Consider the following 19,284-nt stretch of genomic DNA (forward strand, 5'->3'; position numbering starts at 1 on the left):
CCCCTTTCCCAGCCCAGCACCCCTCATCCAGCACAGCACTCCTGGCCTCATTATGCACCCCTTTCCCAGCCCAGCACCCCTCATCCACCACAGCACCCCTCATCCAGCACAGCACTCCTGGCCTCATTATGCACCCCTTTCCCAGCCCAGCACCCCTCATCCAGCACAGCACTCCTGGCCTCATTATGCACCCCTTTCCCAGCCCAGCACCCCTCATCCAGCACAGCACCCCTGGCCTCATTATGCACCCCTTTCCCAGCCCAGCACCCCTCATCCAGCACAGCACCCCTGGCCTCATTATGCACCCCTTTCCCAGCCCAGCACCCCTCATCCAGCACAGCACTCCTGGCCTCATTATGCACCCCTTTCCCAGCCCAGCACCCCTCATCAGCACAGCACCCCTGGCCTCATTATGCACCCCTTTCCCAGCCCAGCACCCCTCATCCAGCACAGCACTCCTGGCCTCATTATGCACCCCTTTCCCAGCCCAGCACCCCTCATCCAGCACAGCACTCCTGGCCTCATTATGCACCCCTTTCCCAGCCCAGCACCCCTCATCCAGCACAGCACCCCTGGCCTCATTATGCACCCCTTTCCCAGCCCAGCACCAGTGGCCTCATCCAAATGAGAGGTCAGCTAACTTACTTAGTTTGACAGACTTAGGGCTCTATTTATTAACATTATTTTTACTAAAATACAGTGAAAAAGGGTGTTTTCACACCCTTTTCACATTATTTTAGTATCACCTATAGTTATTACAGGGCAATTGGAGTAGAATTCATAAAATTCTACTCCAAGCCCTAATTATCACTTATTTTTAGTAAGCAGATCACATTTCCCATAACTGTAATGGGAAATGTGATCTGGCCAAAGTTACTATAAATAAATTGTGAAAAAATACCAGGGAAAGCCCTGTGATAATAACGCCACCTGGAGGTGGCGTTATCCAGGGTCTCCCCCAGTTACCGGACTCCTACTCTGCTCTAACGGGCAGAACAGAGCCCCGAGCCAACCCCAGTAGTCACAGGGAATTCCCAAGTGCTTTCCCAAGCAGGTTAAAAATTCCCATCTGCAAGTACCAATGCCTGATGAAACAGCAGATGCACAGCTCCGGATTCTTGGGAGTTGGGAGAAAGAATGGTAATGTACAAGAGAATATCATCCAAATGTAATAGGGTGAGAGTTTAGAAAATATGAAAGTTTAGCAGTAATCTCTCACACTAATACATTGGTCGTGTTGTATCTGCAAAATGGGAAAACATCTGGATGACAGTTTAAATCGTGAGAGTTTTTTAGTTTGAAAAACATGTGAGTTTGCCTGTTCTCTGACTCTGTTACATTGGCCGAGTTTACAAACGTGTGAGAAAATTCTCACATTTTCTAAACTCTCACCCTATTACATTTGGCCCAATGAGTCAGAATTAGCTTTTTTCACAATATGAGTAATGATTATGGGGCCTATTCATGATGTTAATTATCAGTGTCGGACCCTGATAATTAACATTCTAACTCGCCGCGGAATCCGGAGCAATTCATCATTGCTCCGGCGCAGTGACAGCTGATGGTAAAACAGCTGTCTCCGCGAGCGGCTTCACTGCTCCTTTTCGCAGCAGTGACGGGAGTGCGCATGCGTGACCTACAGTTCACGCATGCACACAAGAACCCGACGTCCGCGGAAGGAGCCGGACCGGGCAATCCCTCTTCGCGACCCAGGACTCTTTCCCACAGGGGAAGGAGCGGGTATTGGGAGCATGGCAAATGCTCCCGGACTCAAGCTCCGAAAATATTATATTTTCAGAGCTTGATGAATTCTGTCCCCATACTAGTGAATGGGGACAGCGGGCCATTCCGTCAGAGGAAGGTAAGTAGGAGATATATGTGAGCTATCCTGCTTTACCTTCTTAATGAATGGCCCGATAAGTTAATGTTTACAATTGCAGGTGAAAATGTGCATTTTCACATGCTTTTGTAAAAATAAGTGATGATGAATAGGCCCTGTATGTTTGACTAATGATGGAAAGATACTAGCTCTAGATGTTAGTTAAGGCTGGGATGAGGACATACTGTATTGGCTGCATTGTGAGATGATAGTGCAAAGCCTCGTATCCACTAGATGATATTTTGAACGACTGATGTTGTTTTTGTTTAGTCGTTCACTGTATCGTCCAGTGGATATGCTGTAGTGATGTGCGGTCAGGTGAGGCAGGTGAGGCAGAGCCTTTCCTGTATACTCCATAGTTTTTACTATAAAAATAAGAAAAAATGTAAGAAAATATTATAAATACAGGCCCTCATTCAGAGCCGCTCGTTAACAGCAGTACGCTCGTTGCGTTCCGATGTTGAATAACCGCGCATGCGTCGGTGTAACACTGCGCATGTGCGTACTGCAGATTGCGAGTTTTTTTGGACTCGTTCCTAAAATAGCGTACAGGAAGTGACATGTCAAATGTGATTGACAGAACAGGGCGTTTTAGGGTGTTGACGAGGGTGGAGATGGAAAAACGCAGGCGTGGCGAGGCGTTTTTGGGGCGTACATACATTAGCAGATGCGAGCGTAAAATGTGTACGGACCGACTCCTACGTCACTGGATGATCCTCTTTCCCTTCCAAATGCTCGCACAGCTTAGGGTCTGGATTACTCGACCACATTGGCGATGGCTTTCTCCTCCGTCCCGGGACTCCACGATGTTGTTGCGATTAATCGCGGGAGGGCAGAAAAGCAATTAGTGTTGGATTGAGAACCGGCTTGGTATGTGTTTTGAAATCAGTTTTTTGGGATAGCACAAAACCGTACGCAGGTGGAACTCAGAGCTGCTAATGTCAGGATGACACAATCAATTTGCGTACATTTGGGGGGGTTTATTTGGGCAGCAATTTGGTGGTTAGGGCCTATTGTAACAATAATGTCATCATGTTTTCAGTTTCGCACCATTTTATTTGTGCCTCTTGAATTTGCCGAATTATATGAATTTTTAAACGTTCCTTAAAGAGCCCTTTTTTTTTTTCCTTTGTTTTGGCCGAGTTTTTGCCTTTTGGCCCAGGATTAAATGTAACCCATTTGTACAATAATTTCACAATCCAATGTCATTGTTTAATTTCCAATTTATTGCTCAAACAAAAAAACTTATTTTAAAAATTTTGGGGACATCTTTTTTGCCCAAAGATATGTTCCCAAATCAAACAAATTGGCCCAACATAACTGTTGACATAAACATACAACAAAAAAATAAAAACATTTCACAAGAAAGGAGAGGGAAGTTTTGACCAGAAAGGAATATGAGCCAAGCACAGAAGGATTGTGGGAAAAGTCACCATTGCTGTCACCGTTTTTTCACCCGTTTGGATGGGGGAGGGAGGGCGCCAGACCGGGTCCGGGATGTCATCGGGCTGGCCTGTCCAGAGGCAGATGTTGTGGCCTCTGGACTAGGCACAGGGCTAGGCACATTTGGAGGATTGGCTGATGTTGTGCCAGAGGTGGAGGATCCTGATGTTCCGGCAGGAAGGGAGGTCGGCTCCACCATGTGCTGGCGAACAAGCTGCTCCAGGGCATTGGCGATGCGGATGTTGGCCCTGGTATTTTCCGCCAGGGCCTGACCAATGGTCACGTTGGCCGCAGCATTTTGCTCCAGGGCCTCAGCCACCCGTAGCAGACTGGCGTCCATCCTCTGCAGAATCTCCGTATGGGAATCCGATTTGAAATTGAGTTCTGTGAGGAGGGCCACTGCCTGCGAGGGGGATTGTCCTGGACTGGCTTCTGCAGGGTCCTCAGCCGGATGTACTGGTTCCTCCCCTGCAGAGCCAGCAGAAATTCGGCGGCCAAGGCTCCCCTCTGGAGCAGACTCATCCGCCTGTGTCTCTGTTAGGAAAAAAGAGAAAAGCCTCACATTACAATCTACATATTGGCACAATAACATTTCAAAGTTGATGACATCCAAAGATTTACCTGGGACAACATGAGGAGCCGCAACGTCTGGCATGTCCGTATCCATGTTGGACACGCCAAACACCTCCACAGGCTGCACACACCCCTGTGCCAGCTCTTCTAAATCCGTCAACTCCAATGACACAGGGGTGGGACCCCCACCTGTCCCCCTTGCATGCCTAGCCCTGTCCGCGAGTTTTTGCTTTAGGCGATATTTGAAGTCGCCCCATCTGTGGGAAAAAATGGAAGCCATTATGCTTTGGTTTAAAATGGGGTTTGTTTTTAGGGGGGGCAAGGGTTTACTTACCGCCGTTTGACATCCCAGGCTAGACGGACATAATCACCCACCCTATTGACAGCAACGGCTACCTCTTCCCACATTCTCCACTTCTGGCTTAGACTCATATTCCTGTCTGCCTGTGGCAGGATGTCCACACACTTCTGGATCAAAACCTCCATCTCCTTTCTTGTGAAATGTGGCTGCCTTTTTTTTTTGGCCGCTTTGGCCGGAATACTGGGCCCAGCAGCCTCTTCCATGTCATCCTCCTCACCTATTTGTGTAAATTTACAGAATTCACAAAATCACAACTTGCCTAATCTTATGTTTCAAATTAATCATTGATACAAAATGCATGAAAGACTTACCGCCTGACTCTTGGGCATTTTTTCCCTGGTCTGTCGCCATGTCTGAGGTCCAAACAAGAGATACACCAGAATTTTAATGTGTTTTCGTGACGTATTTATACATGCGTCCTTATTTTGCGGCCGCATCATTGATTGTGCGGCCCTATGATCCCTCCTTAATTTGTGCGGGACACGAAACACTATTTATGGCTTGGTGTGTCTCAAGTCGAGGTGGCGTTTTTGGATTGTTGGAGGTTATCTTGGCTGGAGTTTATTGATTGCGTAGAAAGGAGTTGGCGGTTGGAGATTCGTTTGTTGGTTAGATTTGCGTTTTTTTTTTCCGTTATCTTTGTTGGTTTATATTTTTGGGACCTCGTTTCTTGATTTGGTAAGTTTTGTGAAGTCTAACTTTTGTTCAATTGTTGTTTCATTGTGTTTCTTATTTTTTGTAATTTTTGGATCCATAATTTCTTCTATTTTAGATTTTGTTTATTTTCGACCCAAAAGACCTTTTGATTTTGACTCTTATATATTTGCTCTTGGTAAGTCCATTTTTTATCTTGTATTTGCAAACTAATTAGCGCATTTTTAGTAGTTACTCTTGTGACTTGTATTAGCTAACTAATTAGCGCATTTTTAGTAGTTACTCTTGTGACTTGTATTAGCGAACTAATTAGCGCATTTTTAGTACTCTTGTGACTTGCATTAGCGAACGAATTAGCGCATTTTTAGTAGTTACTCTTGTGACTTGTATTAGCGAACTAATGAGCGCATTTTTAGTAGTTACTCTTGTGACTTGTATTAGCGAACTAATTTGCGCATTTTTAACAGCTTAATAATCATTCTAACTTTTTGGTGGTTTCTCTTTCGCTTTTTGTGCCAACATTTCGACCCATTTTGATGTACTGTGTTAAATGTCGCTTTGCTGTTTTGCTAAATGGGTGTTTGGCATATTTTAACTTTGGTCTAGCACAAAATTTTTAAACAAAAATGCACAGAGTGAAATGTGTCAAGTAATTTTGGTGTTTATTTTCAGTTTGGACGTATCATGACAATACCCCGGCATGTAAGCAGCAATGGATGGTATCATCAAGCTAAGTTGTTTTAATATAGTTTTGGGGTGGGTCAAAAGCCTTACTTTGAAATCTTTGAATTTCAGGTTGATCTGGGGCGGATTGTTCTGGCCATGCTCCCGGAAGCCGACCAACCTCAATCTCGTCCCAGGCGTAGGCGTCGTAGGCATACAAGGCCCCAGATATTTCGAACACGTGTCACCCTTTTTGGAATGCCCGATGATGAGGTTTTAAGACGCTACCGTCTACCTCCCAAAATCATCATAGACACTCTCTCATTAATAGAAAGTGATCTTGAGCGGCAAATTGACAGTCCAACAGCAATACCACCACTTACGCAATTTATGGCGGTGTTACATTTCTGTGCCTCAGGATCGTTTCAAACAACGGAGGGAATAGTGGCGGGCATCTCACAATCCTCCTTTTCCCGGATCCTGAGGGTAGTGATGGAGGCACTTTTCAAGCACCTCCATCATTTTATTCAAATGCCTTTGGATATGGGTGCCCTTAGTGTGGCCAAGGCCAATTTTTACCAAATAGCTGCCTTCCCACACATCATAGGGGTTGTGGATGGTACTCACATACCACTTCAGCCTCCAGCATGGCTGGAGGCCATATTTCGAAACAGGAAACACTATCACTCCCTGAATGTAATGGTGGTATGTGATGCCTCCCTCCAGATCCTGTCCCTGAATGCTAAATTACCTGGAAGTGCACATGACTCCTTCGTCATCCGGCAATCAGGGATATGGCACAAATTAACCAACCTACAAGCTGGTGATGCGTGGCTTCTGGGTAAGTGGAGAGCTTTAGTACATAACAATGTTAAGCTTGATACACAGTGTTCCTGATGTTGTCAATTCTTTTCCATAGGAGACAGTGGATATCCTTGCATGTCCTGGCTGCTCACTCCTTATTTGGCTCCCACACCAGGCCCACAAAGTGCATTTAATTCCGCACTTACAGCCACCAGGCAAGTGGTGGAGCGCTGTATCGGCCTTTTAAAAGGCTGATTCAGATGCCTCCACCGCTCTGGTGGCGAGCTCATGTATTTGCCGGATATGGTGTCGAAAATTGTGGTCATGTGTGGGATATTTCACAACATCGCCATAAGGAGTGGTGTCCCAATGCAGCCAGAGGATGCCTTACCTGAGGATGGCCCCCCCGAGGTTGGTCGGAGGTCAGTATGTGGGGGGGCCATACGCGATGATGTGGTGGCCAGATTTTTTAGGTAAGTTTTAACAAAACAGTGTTTAAACCTAATGTGTTTGTGTTTGTTTGCGAACATCTAATTTTGTTTTCTTTTTTTCACCATCTTCGGTTTGTTCACATAATCTTTGGCACTACAACGCTCACTACTTCATGCTACCCTTACCAAACCTGGATCTGGTCATTTTGGGAATATATTCTGGAACCCATATCGCAACGCCATGTTTGTGGAATAATTTTGGCATGGTCCTTCCTCAACCAGTTCTTGATTTGTTTTTTTTTGTTTTTTTTTATTGGTATGTGTTGTATTTGAGATTATCACTGTGTGTTTTTTTTGTGAGTGACCACTTTGATTTCTCAGTTATGTTGTGAATAAATGTTTGGAGAGTTAAATGTTCTTCCTTTTTTTGGACGTTACCAGCAAGTTTAACCAGGTTAACACACCTTACATTTGACTAAGGGGTAATCCAGTACTGACGCCAGTTGAGCAAAAATGAAATATGTTTTCAGGTTCCCAACCCACACCAAAAGGAAGCCTGTACAATCATTTGGCTTTGTAAGATTAGCCTAAGCAGCTTGCCCACCAACTAGGAACCTGTAAAATGTAGAAATATCTAATTGACACTACACACAAAAAGGGAAATTACATTGTTACTGTTATGTGTTTCTTGAGGGTGTTTTACATACAAATACAAAACCCAATCTAATTTTTAAAAAATGCAAAACCTTGCAGGAACAGTCTACTTATTTCAGGGTTAACTATCTTTGGTTTTGAAAAAACGAATGAGGCAGAACGTATATTAGAAATAAACAATTTATTTTGAAAAAGATAAAAACAAAAAAAAACTACTGCCGAAGGATGCCAGACAGCCGGTCAAGGGCCACAAGCATCCCAATTACATTTTGGCGCATGTGTGCCACACAATCTTCTACCTCTTGCCGACGCCTCTGTTCCTCTGTGGGTGAGAAAAGTGTGTGGATTAATCAAACAATAGGGAATCCACATTAAAAAAACAAAAACACAACAAAATCACTCCAAAACCAAAATGAAAAAAAAAAGGGGTGCTGCAAAAATTACAAGGCCTATGTAGAAATACCCACAGGTGTGATATGTGTATGTTGAAATCAGCAGGAAGAGGTAAAGGCAAACTGCTAAATCACCAAAAAACAACCCAAAAATCACGAATAAAGGAACGACACATGATTACATACAAACAGTTTGTGGTTAAAAAAAACGCGAAAGAAAAACATACCGGTAGCCAAAACGGCAGATCCCGAAGTCCCTCCATCTTCATCCTCGGAGGAGCCTTCATTCCCCAAAGAACGGGGCGGGGTTATCACGGACTCCGGGGAGGGGGTAATTGGAAGAGGGGTGGTTGGAGGAGAGGGGGAAGGGGGACGGAGGGGAAGGAGGCCCGACAGTTCCGGGAGAGGGTCTTGGAAGGCTTGGGAGGAGGGGGGAATAGGGGAATTATTTGGGGTGGAGTGTTGGCTGGGGGTGGGTGAGAGTGGGCCGGACGGTGACGGCGTAGTCTTGCCTTTCCCCCTAAAAGATGTCAAACAAATTGTGGTTAGTTTCTGGCCAAATCCTGGCCAAATAACATTTTAAAATCACCCACCACCAACAAAAAACATGCAAATATGAGTAGAATGAATATATCAGAAATAGAGGGAAAACATGGCCATGCAGATATGAGGAGAATGAATAAATAGGACAGACATAAAAACATGCACACGCAGATATGATGAGAATGAAAAAATAGGACAGACATGAAAACATGCACACGCAGTTTGCCCCACAAAGACAAACATGAAAACCACAATACATAACACTTACTTTCCACTATCTGCATGCGAAAGCATGCCAGCAAGCGGGGCGTTCGCCGTTGCAGGTCAGACCACCTGCGCTCCAGCTGGCCGATGTTGCGGCGTGAGCCGAAGGAGCGCAGGCGGGCCCGTGCCTCCGCATACGCGGAACGCTTCTGCCGGTTGGTGATGGGTGGAGGCTGGCTGGTGATACGCCGATCCATCACCTCCGTTAGCACCAGCAGCTCGCGCCTGGTGAATGCGGAGGCTCTCATGATGGCAATGGTGTTTTTCTTAAAATTCATTTTTGATAAAGTGTGCCAAAAATTTCTGATTGGCTAATGTATCTTGGAAATTAACAGGAGCAATTTTATTGGTTAGTGTATGAGTCATGTGTTCGACAGGGCCAGAAATCTCTGGAGAGTTATGATAGGCTTGATGCAGTGACATGCGTAAGCAAATTTAAATAAAGAAATGAACCCCGGGAAATATGCGGGGATCCACAGCAATAGAACAATTGTTTCATTGTGGCTAACATGTTTTTTGAGCAATAAAAGCGAATGTTTAAGCCGTACGTATTCTGCGGGTAAACACAAACACGGACAAGAGTAAAGTTTCTTGCATTGTGTTGAAAAAAAAAAACAATTAAGCTAATTGATACATTGATTGGCATGATACGATTGATGGAGGTAGGCAGAATAAAGGAGCAGGTAATCGACATCTGACATGGCCACTTCCGGTTTATACTTGTGCGTGCGTTCCCTTCAAGCCATTTCGGGGATGTACGCTCGCTATTTCGCACGCTCGTTAGTTAGAGGAGGGGTCGTCTGAGTTTGGGGAGGATTTTTAGATGCGATCGAAAATACGAGCGAGCCCTTGAATTTAAATATTTTTGTACGTACGCCTAAAGTACGTGCGCCCGCTTGCGAGTGGGTCTGAATGAGGGCCACAGTCAGGTGCATAAATATCGGGACATTGACAGAATTTTCATATTTTGGCCTCTATTCACCACCACAATGGCTTTGAAATGAAACAAACAAGATGTGCTTTAACTGCAGACTTTCAGATTTAATTTGAGGGTAATTACATCCAAATCAGGTGAACGGTGTAGGAATTACAACGGTTTCTATATGTGCCTCCCACTTTTTAAGGGGCCAAAAGTGATGGGACTATCAACTCAAAAGCTATTTCATGGACAGGTGTGGGCTATTCCCTCGTTATTTCATTATCAATTAAGCAGGTAAAAGGTCTGGAGTTGATTCTAGGTGTGACATTTGCATTTGGAGTCAGTTGCTGTCGACTCTCAATATGAGATCCAAAGAGCTGTCACTATCAGTGAAGCAAGCCATCATTAGGCTGAAAAATCAAAACAAACCCATCAGAGAGATAGCAAAAACATTAGGTGTGGCCAAATCAACTGTTTGGAACATTCTGTATCTTCTTTGTATTATTCTAATCATTTTTATAGTCAAAACTCTGGAGTAAGAAGTGTATGGCAGGTGAGGCACTGCCTCCCCTGTCTACCTTTTCTGCACATCTCTGATCAAAATTCACCAAATTCCCAGCACTATATAATGCTGCACCTATCTATAATGCCCACATGAACCCTCAGGTTCATATATGTATCTGTAAATCTGGCACTGATACTAACTAGTGCCTCCCCAGCCGTTTACCTTACTGCACGTCACTGATATGCCGTCAATGATCAGCGTTGCCGCTGGTCGTTGACTACGTCGCTCCTCACCCGAACCTGCTGTCTAACCTGACAAAATCGTCAGGTTGTGCAGGTTCTGGGATGATAGCCGACACTGATATTGTGAATGATATCGTTCAGTGTGTGTGCTCAATGTTGTTAAGGACATTGAGCACACCACTGCCGGGGACACACTACACGATATTGCTCATGCAGCGAATTGTGTAGTGGATATGCGCCTTAAATTGATAGAGAGCACAATTGTTAAACAAAAATAATTATGGTCACATTATAAATTGAGGGCAGGATCTATTCAATGAGTACAGACTAACTGATAGACATATCAGGCAAGTGTAATGTGCATTCTTACCTTTTGGTACAGTTAACAAACTTTAACATTGAAGTACAGTATCTGCATGCAGAGACACAGTTGAATTTAACGATTAATAAAATTGTAAACTGTTCATTACTATTTGATTCCATGATATTTGCGCTTACATTGGAATTTATGCCTATCTCCTTTCTGATAAGCCCATTAAAGTGAGAAATAATAATGTTTCCTTTGGAGAACAACATAGCACATCAGGTAACATAACTCTTTATTAAGCAAATGTCTTTCACATTAATATCTCTACACATACTGTAAGTCAAAGCTTAAAATAAGACAATTTACTAATATCCCATTAATATTTATTCAACCCCTTCTCTGCAAAGGCATTTTTTCACCCCTGTGCTTTCGGTCCTTTTCAGCTCACCATATTCAATATCAGTCATCTTTCTCTGCTGAACCCACATAACTCGTGCCTTCCGTTTGTTTGTATACATATTCTGCAGCTAATTTTCCCTTTGATGTTTTTTTCTTTACCAATGTAAAAGACTGCTTCTTTGATTTTAGATGCCCTGACTTAAGCCCTGTATTACAGTGTCACAATATTTTTATGAATAATACAATGTGCTACCACTTACAGTGTCACAATATTTTTATGAATAATACACTGCGCTACCACTTAGTGTCACAATACTTTTTATGAATAACACACTGAAATACCACTTACAGTGTCACAATTCTTTTTATGAATAATACACTGCGCTACCACTTAGTGTCACAATATTTTTTATGAATAATACACTGCGTTTCCACTTACGATGTCACAATATTTTTTATGAATAATACACTGCGCTACCACTTACAGTGTCACAATATTTTTATGAGTAATACACTGCGCTACCACTTACAGTGTCACAATATTTTTATGAATAATACACTGTGCTACCACTTACAGTGTCACAATATTTTTTTCTGAATCACTGCGCTACGACTGGCAGTGTCACAAAATGTTTTATGAACAATACACTGCAGACCCACTTACAGGGTCACAATATATTTTATGAGTACACTGCACTACCACTTACAGTGTCACAATACATGCTGAATATTACACTCCATTTCCATTTACCGGTATCACAATATTTTTTATGAATATTACACTGTGTTTCTACTTACAGTGTCACAATACGTGTATATTACACTGCGGTTCCACTAACAGTGTCACAATACATGTATGAATATTACACTGCGCTACAACCTGTAGTGTTACAATATGTGTATGAATATTACACTGCATTTCCACTTACTGTGTCACAATAGTTGCTGAATATTACACTGCATTTCCACTTACAGTGTCAAAATATTTTTTATGAATATTACACTGCGTTTCTACTTAGTGTCACAATACGTGTATATTACACTACGTTCCACATACAGTGTCACAATACATGTATGAATATTACACTGCGCTACAACTTATAGTGTCACAATACGTGTATGAATATTACACTGCGTTTCCACTTAAAGCATCACAATATGTGTTGAATATTACACTGCATTTCCACTTACAGAGTCACAATACATGTATATTACATTGCAGTTCCACTTACAGGGCCTGATTCCGCAGTGCATGTGCAGAACGGGACTGCGAGCCCGCACATAAACTGGCAGCAGACTGTCAGTGATTGATAGTCTGCTGCTGTTTGCAGGCGGGGAGGGGACGGCGATGTCCGCTGTTTCACAAAACTGAGGTGTGTTACCGCCGTTGCGGGGGAGGGAAGAAGCCAGGATCTCCGTCGGCTGATGGAGATTTCCTGGCCTCTTTCTCTTAACTGCAGACCTCTTTGTTGTATAGTTCCTCTAGACTTCGACTCATATACTCAGACCTCTTTGTTCTATAGTTACACTTGGACTAGACCAATTTCTTCAAACTTTCTTTTCAAGAATATATTCCTTACCAGGTCACTTTCTGTAGTTAATGAGTTTGGGATGTTAATACATTTTTCAGTCTTATTCTCATCTGTCATCCAGCATAGACTGACTATGGCATTAACAGGACAGGGTGACTTCCAGGCTAGCACTTGAGTTATAAAATTGTAAGTAATGTTGTCCCACAGACACTCAATATCTGTAAAGAAAAACAAAATAAGTACTAGGTATTATGGGATTGAAATATAAAAAAAAATATTCATATAAACATGTTTTTGTCAGGCTTATGTATGTTGTGATTCAGCGTATGTTGTAGCCCAGGACTATATACCATTAGACAGAGATTATCTGAATCCTCCTCGCTACTTTCAGTATACAAAAGTTTCCTGGCACATTGCCTTGCTTTAAATTTAACTCAAATATTTTGAACCCTTTGAAATGTGTATCTGTAAAAACTAACTGAATAGTATGTTTATGGTACTGGATAGGTATATATACAGTACACAATGTTATACTATTTTATTTTTCCACAGTTATAAAGGTTGCTTCAAGACACTGGTGGTCCTGGACAAATTTTGTGTTTATATAGGGTTTTCATCCCTCTTTTTTTAGCTCCAACAGAAGTTAAACAACATTTGACAACCTTTAAGTGTATTATAAATTGTTAGGCATGTTTTTCAGGAAACTAGATCTCTGAATACATTACAATAAATTACAAGGAACTTGTAACTATACTTCTACTGAACTGCAAAATAAAACAATATAACATTGCAGTAAAAAAAATAATTTGGTATAGTCTGAAATCCTTGAAAGTTAAAATTTGAGCAAGTACAGTCAGGTGCATAAATATTGGGACATTGACAGAATTTTCATATTTTGGCCTCTATTCACCACCACAATGGCTTTGAAATGAAACAAACAAGATGTGCTTTTACTGCAGACTTTCAGATATAATTTGAGGGTAATTACATCCAAATCAGGTGAACGGTGTAGGAATTACAACGGTTTCTATATGTGCCTCCCACTTTTTAAGGGGCCAAAAGTAATGGGACAAACTAAACAATCCTAAATCTAACTTTCACTTTTTAATATTTTGTTGCAAATCCTTTGCAGGCAATTACAGCCTGAAGTCTGAAACGCATAGACATCACCAGACACTGGGTTTCATCCCTGGTGATGCTCTGCCAGGCCTCTACTGCAAATGTCTTCAGTTCCTGCTTGTTCTTGGGGAATTTTCCCTTCAGTTTTGTCTTCATCAAGTGAAATGCATGCTCAATCGGATTCAGGTCAGGGGATTGACTTGGCCATTGCATAACCTTCCACTTTTTAGCCTTAAAAAACTCTTTGGTTGCTTTTGCAGTATGCTTCGGGTCATTGTCCATCTGCACTGTGAAGCGCCGTCCAATGAGTTCTGAAGCATTTGACTGAATATGAGCATATAATATTGCCCGAAACACTTCAGAATTCATTCTGCTGCTTTTGTCAGCAGTCACATCATCAATAAATACAAGGGAACCAGTTCCATTGGCAGCCATACATGCCCATGCAATGACACTACCACCACCATGCTTCACTGATGAGGTGGTATGTTTTGGATCATGAGCAGTTCCTTTCCTTCTCCATACTCTTCTCTTCCCATCACTCTGGTACAAGTTGATCTTTGTCTCATCTGTCCATAGAATGTTGTTCCAGAACTGTAATGGCTTATTTAGATGTTGTTTGGCAAACTCTAATCTGGTCTTTCTGTTTTGAGGCTCACCAATGGTTTACATCTTGTGGTGAACCCTCTATATTCACTCTTGTGAAGTCTTCTCTTGATTGTTGACTTTGACACATATACACCTACCTCCTGGAGAGTGTTCTTGATTTGGCCGACTGTTGTGAAGGGGTTTTTCTTCACCAGGGAAATAATTCTTCTGTCATCCACCACAGTTGTTTTCCGTGGTCTTCCGGGTCTTTTGGTGTTGCTGAGCTCTCCGGTGCGTTCTTTCTTTTTAAGAATGTTTCAAACAGTTGATTTGGCCACACCTAATGTTTTTGCTATCTCTCTGATGGGTTTGTTTTGATTTTTCAGCCTAATGATGGCTTGCTTCACTGAAAGTGACAGCTCTTTGGATCTCATATTGAGAGTCGACAGTAACTGATTCCAAATGCAAATGTCACACCTAGAATCAATTCCAGACCTTTTACCTGCTTAATTGATAATGAAATAACGATGGAATAGCCCACACCTGTCCATGAAATAGCTTTTGAGTTGATAGTCCCATTACTTTTGGCCCCTTAAAAAGTGGGAGGCACATATAGAAACCGTTGTAATTCCTACACCGTTCACCTGATTTGGATGTAATTACCCTCAAATTAAATCTGAAAGTCTGCAGTTAAAGTACATCTTGTTTATTTCATTTCAAAGCCATTGTAGTGGTGAATAGAGGCCAAAATATGAAAATTCTGTCAATGTCCCAATATTTATGCACCTGACTGTATATAGCAACAATTATGTAAGAGCAAGACATTGGAAACTAATAGGCAGGGTCGGATCTTGGGGTGTTCGACCAGTGCGGTCGAATAGGGGCGCAACTCCATAGAGGGTGCACCCCCTCCCAACATCCCGATATCAGCGGGACAGCACTGTGTGGTCAAATCGGGAGGTTGGGCACCCCTACCGCCGCAGCTGTGTGGTGGTGCCGGACCCCGGAGTAGCTGAATGGATGCTGCATCCATGGAGCCGGCCCTGCTGATAGGACAACTGCTAGTTTCCCTTTTGATCAAAGGATATAATCAGGGGCAATGAGGGGAGGGGGCAGTGAATACTAATTATCTGGGCCCGGGCTTGTTGGAGGGGCCCTGTGGGGGGCCTGGGTCTGTTCCATCCCCCTACCTTCTGTAACATTTCTTACCTGTCTGCGGCAGCAGGGGCGTTTTAAGAGAGGGGGGGCCCCGGGTGCAGACTCAGTACGGGCCCCCTCCTCCATCTGGCAGTGCAGTGGTGCAGTATATTTTGGCTTAGTGCCAGAATCTACTGCGCATGCATGGATCTCCGGGAAAATGGCGCCCATGCCGTTTTCCCGGGGACAGTGGTACTGCGACTGCGCGAGTCACTGCACCCATTATAGATACGCCCCTGTGCAGCAGCAACCTCTCTCCCCAGCCCAGCACAATTTGGCCACGGCTTCCCAGTACCACGGGCTCATCCCCGCGCTCTCTACGGCCCTGGATATGATTAAACTAAATAAACTAGAATTGCATATTACAAATTCTGGTTTGCTCTGTGTATATATATATATATATATATATTCTTTTTTTTAACTTTTGATTGGTACCTTAAACTTTCAACCTGGGTATTTTGGGATAATTTGCAATACACAATTTAGGGAAAAGACAGGGGGAGGGATGCATGGCACATCACATTCGGGATTCGCATGCATGCCAGTGTTAATTACGCCAGTATGCATGAAGAAGCTCGGTAAGAGCTGTCCTTTGCAAATGAGAGACCTCTGGGTGTATGACGCATGCGGGGAAGGACACGCGCCGCGGGGCTGCTGGGAGAGATCCGATTGGATGCCACACAGGGGGGGGTCGCGAATATAAGCCCATAGGCTTCTCTTGTGCAACACCATCTGAAAACGGCATTACCCACCGCATCAAAATGCACATGAGAAATGTGGTCAGACCCCCGAAAATGGCATTTGCAGGGGTTTGACCGCATTTGTGACAGTGCATCCCATCCAGAGTCTTATATTTACAACAAAAATAAGATAGAAAAACATTATCTATTCTAGAATGTAAGGTGACTTTGTCTGATTTTATGCTATTTCACAGATTTGTAATTACTGTCACTTTGTTTACTATACGTACAAAAGGGATCATCAATTGACTCTAGAAAACACTTTAACTGTAAAATTTTTTGCTTTCAATAAAACATTAACCCGTATAATTTGTTTACATTGTATACATTTGTTTACATTGCTAGATTGCCACTATAAACCAATGTTAGTTTGAGTATGAGAAATACAGGGGGGATTTGTATACTCAAATGCTCTAAATGTGATCTGAGAAAATGCTCCTAATCTAGTCTATCATTACTATACTTTATTAGTAACTTATGGCATGTATTACAGAGCACAGCAGCAGTTGATATATACTCAAAATGCTAATAGTTACATAAGTTACTGCATTAAGGGGTCTATTTACTAAGCCTTGGATGGAGATAAAGTACCAGCCAATCATCTTCTGTCATTTTTCAAACACAGCCTGTGACATGGTAGTTAGGAGCTGATTGGCTGGTACTTTATCTCTTTTTCCTTTATCTCCATCCAAGGCTTATTAAATAGACTCCTAAATCACCATAATGGACATTCCAATAGCTATGTACAGGCTGGTTTTAAATTGTGATTTACATATGCACATACATGCCTACTCTCCGGGGGCGGTTTGGGGGGCTCCTGAAAATCGTGTTTCGCTCCCGACCTCTGGGAAAAGTAGGCAAATCTCCCAGCTGGCCACATTACTAAACTACATGGAATGATGAAAAAAATTGTTGTTTTTTGTGTAATAACTATATAATATTTGTAATATAGTTTTCTAAACCTAAATATTCTGTATAAACAAATATATCTGTAGAGAGAAATTTATATTGCATTTTACTCATGGTTCTGTGACTGTAACTCAACCCTGTAAACAGGACTAGGGGGTCTGCTTAAAAAGAAAGTCGAAAAGCAATGTTAAAAAAATGCAGCTTTTAGCAGTATATCGCTTATAAATCATCGCTGTATTTATAGGTTTTGTATGTTTTGTTTTTCCATGAGGTTTGTCCCGGTGAGAAGAAATGGCATCAGATTTTTCTTGCCCACAAAACGGGTACCGGGAGGAGCCAGCAGCATGAAGCACTGTGGAGGAAGCAGAAAGAGAACAGTCTCTTCCTACTTCTCTCTAGTGCTGAGATTGGCGTTTTGGTTTTTACAATAGCAACACATTGCAAAACTATGGTTTGTTCTTTAAATTGCAGCCTGAGCACCAATGTAAGCTATGGGGCCGGCACTTCCACTCTGCATGAAGCAGAACAATGGAAATCTGACAATTTCTCGGCTGTTTCTGCTTTTTATATAGCTAAAAAGCAGGAGAAAAGATATTTATTGCATTAATAAAGCCCTCAGTTTTAAATATTTTTGGGGGACCAGGGCCAGCCCGAGAATAGTTTTTCTGGTAAGCAAAAATATATTTTGGTACACTCAGGAGTACGTTTGCCTGAGGGGCTTGGTCTCGAATTAAGGGGGCGTGGTCTCATGGGAAAACCCTAGTTGTAGTGCCCCTTACACATTATGCCCACAGCAGTAGTGCCCCTTACACACCGACGCCAGCAACTCTGCCAGCTGTGGGAGTCTTTGGGCCAGGCAAATGTGTTTCTTATTTGCCTGTCACTGGCCGCGGCCGGGTCAGGGCACCCTCCTCTATATGGCATCTTACTCGGCCGCATAACCAGCGTATTGGTAAAACCGGCCCTGGGGGTGACTATAATGCAGTAGCATTGAAAGTAATAGTAATATTACAATCTACCAAAGAGAGAGTCTGTGATGTCAAATTACATAGTAAGGGAATTATGCAGTGTTAGGAGCAAATCAATTTGCTCTTGGAACAAACCATGTTGCAATGTAAGTGATGCATATGCATTTATGGAGATTATTTTGCATGCAAGGAAAGTTTTGCCGGCTTTTGCATGTAGAGAACAAATACTGGGCAGCCCTGCTTTTACACTGAAATTTTCACTCCTTGCCCCTAGCGTTACCAAAGTCATGATGTTACATAAGTAGCACCGCGGGAGCATTAGCAACAGGAAGATGGGTGCTGGGCACGTCCAAAGGTGCACTTTTTGCCTTTCTATGTAGTGGGGTGCCTCTAAAGGCACCCTGCAAGGTAGAAGAGGGAGGGGGGGTGTCTCTCCAGTGTACTGTCATGGCAGCACCCGTGCCGTTATCTCTGCATTGCACCCTAAGCGGTGAGACCGGTCGCACACCCCTATTATGTCTCTGAATTTGCTCTTAACTCTGAATCAGGCCATAATGGTGGAAAATAGTAAATATCAGTTGCTTATTTTGCAGTGTGAGTGGACGGTATGGATCATTGTTTGGATCATGCTTTTGGTGGTCTCTATATTTAATGCTGCTTTATTTATATGTATTCCATGTTTTAATCACTATCTGTAGTTTCAAAGTATTGTCCATCAATGCTGTCTGTTCTCTCATTACAATTACAACTATTTAATCATGTCTACTTGTAGAATAATGTCTGACAAATGAACATACTTACTATTTGATTCATCGTGAATTCCTATATAGAGATTTTATTCTTGAGGAGGGATGCCTCTTTGATGCCTTAAGGCATATATTCGCTTCTTGCCTTGATTTTATGTATACAGTACAGTATATATAAACTAATTTGGCATATTTGGATGTATAGTTTGACATCTGATTGTGAATTGCAGTTCAATATCGAAGGATAAAAGAATGATACATACTGTATGCCATAGTTTTTCTGAAGAATATTTTAAACTAGTGTGAAAAATCTTTGAAATTAAATATATAAGTCATACTTACTGACTGTTTGGCTGACCCTTACTGGCAGGGGGCAGTCAGGTTGGCAGTGTGAGAGGCATGGTGGAGCTAAGTGGGTGGTGCAGGAAGCCATCATTACCGCCATTGTAAAG

General features: G+C 42.6%; 1 protein-coding gene across 1 annotated transcript in view; it reads right to left on the reverse strand.

Moving 5' to 3' along the window:
* The window catches only part of IL17REL (interleukin 17 receptor E like), a 159,180-nt gene that overhangs the window by 33,418 nt on the left and 106,478 nt on the right, over positions 1–19,284 (reverse strand). The window contains exon 10 of the mRNA XM_088455940.1: positions 12,614–12,783. Coding sequence (XP_088312066.1) covers positions 12,614–12,783 — 170 coding nt within the window. The remainder of the gene's footprint in view (positions 1–12,613; positions 12,784–19,284) is intronic.

The sequence above is a fragment of the Taudactylus pleione genome, unplaced genomic scaffold, assembly GCF_031769625.1.
Source record: "Taudactylus pleione unplaced genomic scaffold, aTauple2 ptg000041l, whole genome shotgun sequence".
NCBI classification, from domain to species: Eukaryota; Metazoa; Chordata; class Amphibia; order Anura; family Myobatrachidae; genus Taudactylus; species Taudactylus pleione.